Source organism: Mytilus californianus, unplaced genomic scaffold (assembly GCF_021869535.1).
Source record: "Mytilus californianus isolate M0D057914Y unplaced genomic scaffold, xbMytCali1.0.p SCAF_2, whole genome shotgun sequence".
Taxonomy (NCBI): Eukaryota; Metazoa; Mollusca; class Bivalvia; order Mytilida; family Mytilidae; genus Mytilus; species Mytilus californianus.
In genome coordinates this window covers 86,614,263-86,627,591 of record NW_026262668.1, presented here as the reverse complement: position 1 = coordinate 86,627,591, position 13,329 = coordinate 86,614,263, and the positions used below count along the sequence as shown (strand labels likewise).

Here is a 13,329-nt window from a genome sequence, read left to right as displayed (position 1 = left end):
ATCCAATCGTTAACCTTTGTGTACAACAGTTGTACTTGCGCATTAACGCTGTTGACTGAGGCTGCCACGTTGTAAAGCATAAAAGTTCTTGCAAATTTGAATAGATATTTTATTACCAAAGAGTATCACTAAAATAATACGGATTTATCGTCTTTCACAGGTAACATGTCAAGGACGCGAAAAAACAGTGAATCCTCTAGGTAGGTCCTATAGATTGAATCGACCGGGATTGAAAGTTTGAGATTTCCACTGCAATTATCTAACTTACCCTTCATCTTTGAGCGAGAAAAGTTTACAAATTGCCATGAGCAGATGATGGGCGATTAAAACCATTCCATATGTTTTCGGCATTTGTCAGTCACTAAAAAGTAAAATACAAAAATACCGAACTCCAAGGAAAATTCAAAACAGAAAGTCCCTTATCAAATGGCAGCTCAAGTTCGATTAATGGAACTTTTAAGTAAATGTACGAATGTTTTCAGCGTACGTCCGGAGACAGATATAACTGTGTTTTGTTTATTGTAATTAGTATCATATGTTATTTTATTCTATAAGTGATCTACTGTTTTATCGATCAAATTAAAAGTTAAAATTCAAACAAAGATAACTTATTTTCATTATGAATTATCTACCTAATTTTTGTCAAATGTTAGGTATCCATCCCGCTATTGATCAAAAGATACCTACAATCAGCTAGATGACGTATGTACAAGTTAATGTAACAATGTTTAAGCAAATACAATTTAACTGTTTAAGTGAGATTCAGTAAGTACATGAGTGTTATAACAGTATGCATGGTCTATAACGATTGACATATACTGCTGATATATGAGAATGGATTGATTTATGCCGAAACTACTTCGTTAAAACAGTCTAATGGATTTTAAAATCACATGCATCCTTCATTTTGTGTTTTCACTGCAATTTGGTAAGTTACCTTTTCAGTAGTTATACGATTTGATTTAATCCAGCTTCAAATTACTAAAAAAGAATTGATAAAAAAAACATATATGGTCAGTAGGTAACATTGTGATGTTTGATCACGAAAAAGGAGAAGATACAAAAAGTGTAATCAAAAACCATAAGTCTGCGAAAAAAGACAGAACAACGAACAGAAAAAAAAAAAGAACATACAGACAAGCAAACAATTATTCTCAAAATATAACACAGAATTTCAAAACCTAAACATTGAAAACCGAACTGAAAATCAGGGAGTGCATTCATGTGCTCCGGAAGTGTTATCAATTCATGTGTCACTAGTTGCAACAATCATGTGGTTCATTCAAGTAAAAAACGTCGGTAACTCGCATTGAGGTGATGAATACGGAAAAGAGGAAACAAGGGTGGTCAAGGCAAGTATAAAATATCAGTGGTCACCTCTAACTCAGATATTCCATAACAGAACTGCATCAGCAAACACAAAGAAAACAGATGTTAAAAAAAACTAAAGCGGGTGATAGTATCATATGAAATTAAAAAGATGGTATGATTGTCAATGAGAGAACTCTCTACCAGAGTCAAAATGAAATAGAATTTAACAAGTTTAGGTCACCGTACGGCCTTCAACAATGAGCAAAACCCATACCGTATATTAAGCTATAAAAGTCCCCGAAATGACAAATCTAAAACAATTCAAACGAGAAAACTAACTGATTTATGTACAAAATAATAAACGAAAAACAAATATGATATACATCATCAAACGACAACCACTGAATTACAGGCTCCTGACTAGGGACGGGTAAATACAGAATGTGGCGGGGTTGAACATGTTTTCTGGCGCCAAACTCTCCCCCTTTCCTGGGACAGTCGAGTAACAGTACAAAATAGGAACATACTATAAAAATCAGTTGAAAAGGGCTTAACTAATCAGATCGATACAAAGCACAAGCACACAACACTCTAACAAAAACATAAAAGACACAATGTACAGATCTGAGAGTACTCGCAGTTACTGAAATATAGTTCAAAGCCAAAAAAAAAACTAATAAAAAATCATGCATCTAAGACTAAAATATCAATAAGTACACATCCAACATCCAATAAATTTAGTGTAAAGACGGCATTAACAATCAAAGAAAAAACATATAGGTACCGACAGATTTTAGGACCGTAAAATTAATTTTTTAACAGATTTTGGGGTATATGTTGTCACAATGTCCCCAATCCAATATAGGTACATGTAAAAAATGATAACAACACGTTATAAATTGCATGCGTCCGAAGCGCTAATATTCTTTACATAGGAGAATTAAACTTGCACAATAACGCTACAAACATTATGAACACAAAGTTTATAAATAAAGATATAGATGATCCAAAATTCTGAATGCGGGAGTAAAATGTGCTTTTACATGTATCATCGTTTCTTATTACAAACCAGCGAAAATATCATCAACAGTATCAGAAGTCAATGAACCATTGCCAAGCTATTGAACAAGACTATATCAGTGTCAGGGAATAGGTTGGTGATGCTTGTATTCATTTCAAATTCATATAAAAGGTTGAAGTTTATTTTGATGTACGCCGAATACAGATAGAGGAAAAGCAATGAAATGTGTCATTATCGGTTTGCCTAAAGAATACGTTATGTTGTTTTTAAGGTTTGAGTAAAAGTAATTACATTTATCAACTGTTCAAAGTCGCTGAAAAATATGATAAAGGAAGAGATAGATGTAGTAACCATGGGGAGACACCAGCATTTATCAAAAATAAAAACGATATGAATAACGTTCGACAATATTTAAACAGCATAGGAGGGTAAGTATAGTAAAACCATTGTAATCGATTAATCACCATAACTGTGATAATTACCCTAGGGAATCATGGGTTTTGTTTGGTAAGTCGTTTATACAGATGTATAACAACTCAATTGATAAGGCGTTAGACAAAAGAGAAGAGCCAACAACTTAATAAAATGGTTTATTTTGCAAATTTATCAAATTTTAACCATGAAAATATTATATTGACAATATAATATTTCCATGGTTTAACTTATCGAAAGATATCTTCAAACAAGATCTACATTTTATATAACGATAGTTTACTTATTCTAGTCAGTTTAAAATGAGTTTTCAAAGGTGATGATACAAAAGTTTCCTATATAAAGATAATTTCAAAGTTCACAGTTTGTAAGGTAAGCGGACAGAAAGTCACAGATAAAGGCAACAGTAGTATACCGCTGTTTAATAGTCATACATCGATTTAACTGAAACAAATCCGGGTAACAAACCAAAACCGAGGGAAACACATCAACTATAAGAGGAAATCAACAGAACAACATAAACACTGAACTGCTACAAAAACAAACGCCAACATACAAAGAAACGGACTATTTGATAACAACTGCCAGACAGGACAGACAGTCACAAATTTGATAGGACAAAAGTCATAGGACAAAAAGTCACAAATAATTTGTTGACAATTGTTTGAATTTATAAGATAAATATCTTGAAATATTTACTTTTTATTACATATATTCTTTTTACAGTTTAAGAAATTGTTCATTAGCCTTGATAAATGAAGATTTATTAAATTTCAATCATGCAAAGGATATTTTTCTTGGCACCATGAAGCCGTTTAAGTACCAAGCCACTTTGACATTTTGTTTTCTTAACATTTATTTTATTATTATTGATATTTTTTGATAAATTTTGTTTACAAATTTGGTTTATATATACAATAGTTCAAGAAAAATACAAAAATGTTTTTTTTTAAAATAAGTATTTTCTTGCTTTAAAAGGCCCCAGCATGAAAAATGTTAAAGGCAAGAGTGTTTAAATGCCGGATTGTTTAGCACATAAGCATGGCATAATATTGAGAAGGAAAACATTGCAAATAAAATTGAGAAAATTGAAGTTGTGCCGACGAAAATTAAAAACCAACCCTGTTAATTTAGACGAATTTATATAAACTTCCTACGTAAGCGCTCGTATGATTATTTAGATTCAAACAAGCTATCCTTTCAAATAAATGTATAAGATAAAGATTTATAATTATTATAATAATAATAATGATAATAATAATAATAATGATAATAATAATAATCACATGATGCTATGGGTAGGCGGGGCTTACGAAAGGTTAGTGAAAATTAACAAATGCCACGTGTCCAATGAAATGAATGGATAATATAAGAAATTTGCATAAAGTATATTATTATTATTATTATTATTATTATTATTATTATTATGTATTCTGCATTCAAATTGCTACCCATGTGTCTTGTGTAGTTATCTTACTAGACTGAAATTTAAAACCCCTTGATTTTATGTCAAAGAATCTTTATCGTATTCTGATATTTCAACAAATTTCAACAAATTTTCACTTTAAATAATTCATTTTAAAGCCGAAAGATCATTTTGTCTATTGGACATAATCATTTCACAATTTTATGAAAATTATTTGCGCATCTCTTCTTAATCATGTCCTTTTCCAGAAAATTGTTCATACCATATCTATTTTCATGTCAAATTTATATCATTTTGTGATTCAAACATCATTCTTTATTTGGGCATAATTGCCACACAAGTATTCTCGTTTTCCTTTGTATCTTTATGTATGATAATGATTTGGCTACTAAAGGTGTTTTGGATGGCAATACCGATGAGAAAGATATTATTTGGTGTTTGTCTTTTGGCTTGAATTACAAATCTGTTGACACGACCACACCCTCACTCGTGTACTAGTAACGCGATCTTTGCGGCAGAGATTTAATAAGTATATTCTATAGTTGGCATGTTGAATGAGAATATAAATATCCTGTCCTGAGGAGTCGGTTGATGGCGGTTGATCTGGTCTGTTGTGATGTCCTGTATTTTTGGGGATTCCGGTTATTCTTTTTATAAATCACGTGATGCATTTTCTTTTCGTACTCAATGTTACTCTCAATAAAACCGGAATAGATAAATACAAAGGATTATTAATAAATGGAATTAAATTGAACTTAAATATGATAAATTTTGTGTTTTTGTTTTATATTATCAACTAAACTACGTAATCAAATGTGCTTTTGTGTGTATTTTTCTGAGTTAGTTTCGAACTTTTATAGCCTATATTAAATTTGATTATAACCCTTTTTTCAGTGCTCCGAACACCCACATGTTCATTGGTTTGATGTATGATACAAGTGATGAAAAATTCAGATGGTTGGATAATGAAATTCTTACGTGGGCAGCATGGGATAGTGGAGAACCTAATTGTATGCAGGGTACTAACCCCCTAAGTAATTGTCAGAGTAAAAAGGAAAACTGTGTACGCTTGACAGGTGGTTATAAATTGAGAACAGTTGATTGTAAATTCAAGTACTACATACTTTGTAGTAAAGGTAGGTTGGTCATTGTTAAGAAAGAAATTAAATACAAAATCCAAGGTTTACGTTTTAAATTTAAATATCATGATGAAGAAATATCAATACGAGATTACTACGACGTAGCGGAATCTCCACTCACGCTGTACGAATGAGGAATTAAATTGTGTGTCACATTGTGTGTCATTGTGATACGATAACCAATAATATGGTAAAAGTCCGATAACTCCCATAAAAACTTTCTTCTCAAAATGACGGTAAAATATTGCCAACTGCTCATGATGGCAAACAATCCTACCAAGTACGAGTGGTTTATGTCAAATAGTCCCACTGGAGTTGCGTTTACTAAATGACTATTTCAATTCTCCAAGAAATAGTCAAAGTCCAATTACTCCTGTAAAAATGGTTGAATCAAAATGTAGCTCCAATATGGTCAACTACACATAGTGGCAACCAATCCAACCAAGTATGAGAGGTTAAACTCAGTAGAGTTGCGTTTACAAAGTGACTACCTGTCACGTCTTGTCTGTGTTTTTTTTTAGATGTTTTTTCTGCTTTCAAAAATTGTATCGATCTGATGAGTTAAGCTCTTTTCAACTGATATTTATAGTTTGTTCTTATGTTTTGTTGTAATACCACTATCTCAGGTTAGGGGAGGGTTGAGCGCACACAAACATGTTTAACCCCGCCACATTCTTTTTGTGCCTGTCCCAAGTCAGTCAGGAGCCTATAATTCAGTGCTTGTCATTGGTTCATGTCTTTCGTATTTGTATTTCGTAAATTGTAATGTTATAAATTAGGCCGTTAGTTTTCTCAATTTTTTAAATGGTATCATATTTTTGATGTCGGTGCTTTTTATAGCCGACTATACGGTATGGGTTTTCTCATTGTTGAAGGCCGTACTGTTGTCTATAATTGCTTACATCCACTTCATTTGAACTTTGGTCGATAGTTGTCTCATTGGCAATCATACCACATCTCCTCATTTTTATATTTCAATTCTCCAAAAAATAGCAAAATCCAATAACTTCTGTAAAAATGGTTGAATTAAAAATGGTGCTACAATATCGTCAACTACACATGATGGCAAACAATCCCACCAAGTAAGATAGCTTTCTATTAAATCGTCATAGAGGCCATACGTTCACAAGGTGTCATTGTATCACTCATGCTACTTAAGATATGGTCAAAGTCCCTAAACTCCTTAAAATTCCAATTGACTCTACAATATGGTGAGTTTCACAGTCATGGTGGCAAGCAATCCAATCTAATTAAAATATTGATCTCCGATTTTGTTATGCTGACGAGTAAGAGAGTTACGATAGATCTGAATTTTAACTAGATTGATCAAGTCCCATAACTCTCGTCAAAATTGTTATAGCAGGGTTAAGAGAATATGTCGACAATTAATACTACCAAGTTTGCAAACCATATGCATCGAGCGGGTAAGCACTTCTTGCTATAAATGCAACAAACATCACACGATTTGAAAGCCATTTTCTATGTAGTAGTGTCAAAGCATGACCAGACCATGAACTATGTCATATGGACCATTGAGGATATGTTGGGTTCAAATGTAGGATTTATGTCTCAAATAGCGTTAGAAACTTCTTGACCCTGAAAAAAGTGAATTATATCAGCATGGCGACCGTATAATTTATATAAGCTGTACATAGTCATGTAATGATTATAGTTTATTCTTGTGTTGGTGCTGTTACACCACTGTCCCCTTTTTTTGTAAGTGGAGGGTTGAGGGATCACAAACATGTTTAACCCGGCATAATTCTGTATGTGCCTGTCCGAAGACAGGAGCCTGTTACTCAATGGTTGTCGTTTGTTGCTGTCTTTCATATTTGGTTTTTTTTGTTTATAGTTTTAGCATAAATCAAACCGTTGGTTTTTTATTTTGAATTGTTTCCCTTTTTTCATGGCAGGCCTTTTATTATACGGTATGGTTTTTTTCTCGTTTTTGAAGGCCGTACACACAAGTAGTCTTATATTTGTTTACATCCTCGTCTTTCGGTCTTTGGAGGATATTTGTCTAATTGACAATCAGGCCACACCTTCTTAATTTTTCATACCAAGGATCTGTTGATAGTGCACTTTAATTCAAACACTTTGACCTCGCTTAGTTTATATATGAAGTTTATATTTGTCAAATACTGTAAACCAACTAACTTTTGCGACTTTCGTTAGTAGGAAAATAACGCAAATATATTGTAAACCGTCGAGAATGTTTAAAATTTAATTAAGTCTCCCATAGTATAGATACATCAAGAAAATGAAAAAATAAATCGCGAAAAGGGCGATGAAGTATCCTGCGAAAATAAGTAGATGTATGTATTGTAATACATAAAAAGATAACAGGAATTACCAAATATACTGAACAGGACAACAGACCGCACCAATCACAAGTAACCGACTCCACATAGACGTACAAACAAAGACAAACATCAACGACTAACATGTAGTCAAATTAGCCTGACTTGTTACAAGAACAAAATGTACAACCCCCTTCCCCTTCCCCAGCTCGTTTGCCTATCTAGATTATACGTCGTTAAAGTAAAACACAGTGCATTGTCTGTGTCATTCATTTCAAACTGTGTTACAGAGGATGTGATAAAAATAAACACATTACAATATTGGATATTAAGGGTGTGCTGTCATAGAACACATATGTAGTTGACGACTCAACACACCGCAATGGTTGACTTGGGTATAGAAATATGTTAACTATGACTTCTGTCGTCTACCAGTCAAACTAATGTTGAAGGGCGGCTGTCGGTTTGGTAGTTTAGGATGTATAAACATACAGCCACGTCCGTCAAAATTGAAACTTATATAGATGTAATATATTAAGAGAAAACAGTATTAAAAGAATTACCGAATTGAAAGGTAAATTAGAAAAAGGGAAAATCCATTTAACCTGACAAAATCAGTCGCTCGATTATATCAACCAACGGAACGAATGGAAAACATTTATCATATTCCTGACTTGGTACATGCATGTTCCGACGAAAGTGATGAATTTAACCTGGTTTTATATCTAGCTAAATAAAGGCAACAGTAATATACCGCTGTTCGAAACTCATAAATCGATAGAAATAAAAACAAATCCGGGTTACAAACTAAAACTGAGGGAAACGCATCAAATATAAGAGGAGAACAACGACACAACAAAAACACAACATTAAAATGTAACACGCACAGAAACGAACTATAATATAACAATGGCCATTTTCCTGACTTGGTACAGGACATTTTAAGAAAAAAATGGTGGGTTGAACCTGGTTTTGTGGCATGCCAAACCTCCCGCTTTAATGGCAACGTCAAACACAACACCAAAACGACAACATCACATGACAGGACCACAATACAAATAAATGGGAGAACATATTGGACAAAGAAACACACGAATAATAGCTAACAAAAGGTACTAGGCTTAAAATTCAATACGCCAGACGTGCGTCTCGTCCACAAAAGACCATCCAGTGACGCTCAGATGAAAAAAGCTTGAAAGCCAAAACAAGTACAAAGCCGAAGAGCACCGAGGACCAAAACTTCCAAAAAGTTGCGCCAATGTCTATAACCTCCCACGTGTATGACAGTTGTGATGTGTCACTAATCTTTAAGAGGTCAGTAGTTAGTCTGTTGCAAGGTAAAATTTATGCCCCTATCAAACGTACTTTTATTTCGCAGATGCAGTCTAAATTCCCAGTCCATCATCCCTGTCGGTGTACTTGATAGTACCTTCATATTGGATTTCTTAATTTGTTATCGTCCTGAATATGCATGAAATATTTACAATTCAAATTGAAGCAAACAACAGTCAACCAGTAAATCAACATCCAACTTATTTTTATCTTAGAATGTGTTGGAAATTTACCAAATTGTATTAAAAGCTTATATAATCAAATTAACTCAAATGTACTAGTATCATAATACTAGTCCATGTATTCAGGACATAAGCGGCTATTCCTCGCTCATTTTTGTGACCCTGTGTTTTTGTAAAATTTCTATTGAAGATTACCTCATATCTGTTTTAGTTGTTTTATATTCTAGTCTTTCCATTTAGATATTCCTACGACCACAACACCAACAACTCGGATATCTACAACCGTAACAACGACAGAAGCAGAAACAAGCACTCAGGTAGAAACAACAACGCCTGTAGAAACAACATCTCTAGAAACAACCACGTTTCCAGAAACAACTACGCCTGTAAAAACACAATCTCGAGGAACAACCAAGTTACCAGAAACAACTACGCCAGTTGAAACACAATCTCAAGGAACAACCTCGTTTCCAGAAACAACTATGCCAGTTGAAACACAATCTCAAGGAACAACCAAGTTACCAGAAACAACTACGTCATCCAAAACAAACGCGTTTTCAGAATTTATGATATCTTTAGAAACGGCATCAACGGAATATGATTTTCTGTCCTCCCGAGCAGAAATCGCTAGCTCATATTCTAAATTGCTGACAACATCGACCACGACTGACACGTCATTATCGCCTGTAATAAAATCGTCAACAGCTATTGCGATGCAATGTATGTGTCCCAAAAGTACAACGTCAAATAAATGGTTGTTCATTCAAGATATGAATCTTACAATATCAGAATTAAGAAAGATCGTTGAAGAAGACTTTGAAAAAAATATAAAACATGAAATTACTGTAAATACAAATGCTTTATCTAAAACACTAAGACAAAAAACGTCTGCTCCAGATTATAGGAAGTCCTCCTCCTCGTTAGGCTGGCTTTCAATTACAATAATAACACTTCCAGTGGTATTAATGGTATCGATGGACATTATCAACATTTTTCAAAAAAGTGAAGATTGAATGAAATTATATTTTTAAATGAACAGATCATGTAAAAACAACGGATACATCGCATGAACTCCACAGGGTAAGCATCTCCTGCTACGAATGCATTATCTGCTATTCAAAATTTTACGATAGGGAATAAGGCAAAATCGGTTAATACACAGGTCAGACAAATTTTATGATATATTTTGTATGATCTAGAACCGCGATATCATGTCACTCCGAGCTTGGACACAAGACAAATCGTAACAGGCAAACTACTCGTAATGGTGAATGTAAAACTTGTGTAGTTTCGATATCATTAAACTTGTCAACATACAGTGAACGCCAATGTCTATAACTCTTCAATTGCAATAGCCTAAACCAGATGTGTTTAAACTGAAGATAGACTATCAAATATGTGCAACATCAATTTATTAAAAGAATAATAAAAAAAGACTTGGAACATGCGCATTAAGACTACATACAAGGTTATGCAGATAATATATATGATTTAAAATCTGAAAACACTTACATACATCACAAATTTTGAATTATAGAACAAAAAAGTCTGACCTCAGTTGTTAATTTACATTCTAACTAACTATGTCCAAAGGTTTCATACAGGTATTTTGATAGACAGTTAAATTTATATTACAACCAAAATAAAGACAATTTCAATAAATCCGACGAGGACATTTTTAACGCTACATATCAAAATAAATAAGATGTGATATGAGTGCCAATGAGACAACTCTCCATCTAAGTCACAATGTTTAAAAAGTTAACAATTATAGGTCAAAGTACGGCCTTCAACACGGAGCCTTGGCTCACACCCACTGAAAAGGGCCCCAAAATGACTAGTGTAAAACAATTCAAACAGGAATACCAACGGTCTAATCTATATAAAAAACGGGAAACGAGAGACATCTATGAACCACACAAACAAACGACAACCATTGAACAACAGGCTCCTGACTTAGCAAAGGTGAATAAAATGCAACGGGTTTAAACGTTTTAACAGGCGCCATCCTTCACCCTAACCTGAAACAGTAGTGTAGCATTACAACATAAACAGACACACTATAAAATATCAATTGAAATGGATTAACTCGATCAAAAAGACATTTAAATAAAAACAAGTAAACATACACTGAACGAATAAGTTTGATCTATGACTTAATACAAATACAATATTAAAACGTCAAGTGGTCTAGGGGGCTGGTCATAGAACAGATGTCGTTGCCACGATATAACGCTGAGAGAAGAGCAATATTTTGCTATGGCAAATCAGATTATTAAATTTCAAACAAAGTACTATAATAAAATTGTGGTATATGCACTGTATAACCCTAAGTTATCCAATAAAGAATGTCTGTTGTTCCGTTTTTTTTGTTTTTTTTTTGGAATTGCCTCAATCGGGTACGATAAAGACAAAAATTTTTTAGGCAAAAACAAAAACAAAAACAAATATAAAAAAAAAAACCAACCACAAAAAGAATAAAAAAACTATAAAAATGGACGTTTTAGAGCATACAGATAACTACCAAAGATTTGCCTAGAAAACTTTGATACAATTTAATTATTAATATGAACATTATTGTTCATGAACAAACATTTATCGGAACCCCCTTCAAGCTTATTTAGTCAACTGAAGAGGTTAAAATTACAATTCTTTAATTAAATTTAAAGATTTGCTGTATCTTTCAAAATGTGACGAGAGTGGCGATTGAATGTCGGACTTAATAACTGTTGATCATTTTTAAGAAATATGATAGAGTAGTTCTTATAATTAGAGGAGAAAATACCAAGGGGCAATACAAAATCCATGAGATATAAGGTGAAAGATGATTAGCGTAGGAGATAAAAATAATTGTCAAACAGAGTTATCCGACTTTAGTCATTGGCATTTTGAACCAACACCTTTACTTTACACGCACATTGCAACTGGAAAATACAGTGATCGCTGTATCCGTTTATTCACTGGTCTGCACTTTGTTTTTGAAATTATTCCCCTAAACTAAAAAAGGATGTCAACGATAATCTCAGAAAACTTTAAGAACCTAATAAAACTGTCTGATTTCTACAAAATATTTCAAATAAACTAAAGATTGAAAAGTGTTCTACAGATCCAAGTAGATCTGCTTCATAACTTGATACACATTTAATATTGACAGTGTGGATCGGTTCTTCTTTTTCTTCTTCTTCTTCTTCTTCTTCTTCTTCTTCTTCTTCTTCTTCTTCTTCTTCTTCTTCTTCTTCTTCTTCCATGTAAGAGTTGGGTTCCTAAATGAAAAGTTTAAACTCTGCGGGACTACGCATGATGACATTACAAATCTAGTCCCACTAAGGCTATATACAGTTATTACAATTAAATCAGATTGATACGGTTGAAATTATTTACAATCATTGAGTCTGGTATTAATGTGTAGTCTGTAGCCCTGAGCGGAAATCTTCAACGGATCGCGCTTCAGAAACCTAGGCAGGTAATGTATTCCATTCCATGATAGTTCTTGGAAAGAAGGAGTTCCTGTAGACATCACTGGTGACCCTCTGTTGGTAAAACTTGTGTCCACCACGAGTTCTACTGTCTTCATCTTTGAGGTAAGTACTCTTGTTGATATCTATCAGCTCATTCTGAATACGACAGAGCATGCATAGCCTGTTGTCACGGCGTCTTGTCTGTAATGTGTCCCATTTTAGCTCTTCTAGCATTGTAGTGACACACCTTGGTGTACGTGATGCGTAGTCATTATAGACAAATCTAGCAGCTCTCCTCTGAATAAGTTCTAGTATGTTAATGTTTGCCTTGGTAAGTTGGGTCCCATATAGTAGAAGCGTACTCTATGACAGGTCATACTAGAGTTGTATAACCAGCAGCCTTTACTTTTCTTGTACACTCTTTTATGTTCCGTTTTACAAAGCAAAGTGTTCGGTTACCCTTTTCTGTAACATTCTGTATATGTTTGTTCCCTGAGAGATTGATCGATATTGAAACTCCCAAGTACTTGGCATTATCTACTGGTTCGAGTGTGTAGCCATGTAGGCTGTATGGATATTGTAAAAGGTCTTTGTTCTTTGGTGGTATGCGGATTACATTGCATTTTGTTGTATTAAATCTCATCATTCATGGCTTTTCCCAATTTTCTAACGCTTCAAGGTCTTTCTGCAGTTGGTCTGTATCTTTGGCGTCACTAATTTCCCTGTAC

The 13,329-nt window shown here is 33.7% G+C and overlaps 1 protein-coding gene across 1 annotated transcript; it reads left to right on the top strand.

Moving 5' to 3' along the window:
* The first annotated feature begins 5,080 nt into the window (after positions 1-5,080).
* LOC127730369 (mucin-17-like) lies at positions 5,081-11,458 on the top strand. Its single transcript, XM_052238746.1, has 2 exons — positions 5,081-5,326; positions 9,384-11,458. Exons 1-2 carry the CDS (start codon positions 5,101-5,103, stop codon positions 10,154-10,156), a joined length of 999 nt encoding a protein of 332 aa, XP_052094706.1. The 5' UTR covers positions 5,081-5,100; the 3' UTR covers positions 10,157-11,458.
* The last annotated feature ends 1,871 nt before the right edge of the window (positions 11,459-13,329 follow it).

Bases quoted from the DNA above. Each gene is read 5' to 3' on its own strand.
- LOC127730369 (XM_052238746.1), top strand. From the start codon at position 5,101: ATGTTCATTGGTTTGATGTATGATACAAGTGATGAAAAATTCAGATGG. The intron at 5,327-9,383 runs GTAGGTTGGTCA...CTTTCCATTTAG, and splicing joins CTACATACTTTGTAGTAAAG to ATATTCCTACGACCACAACA.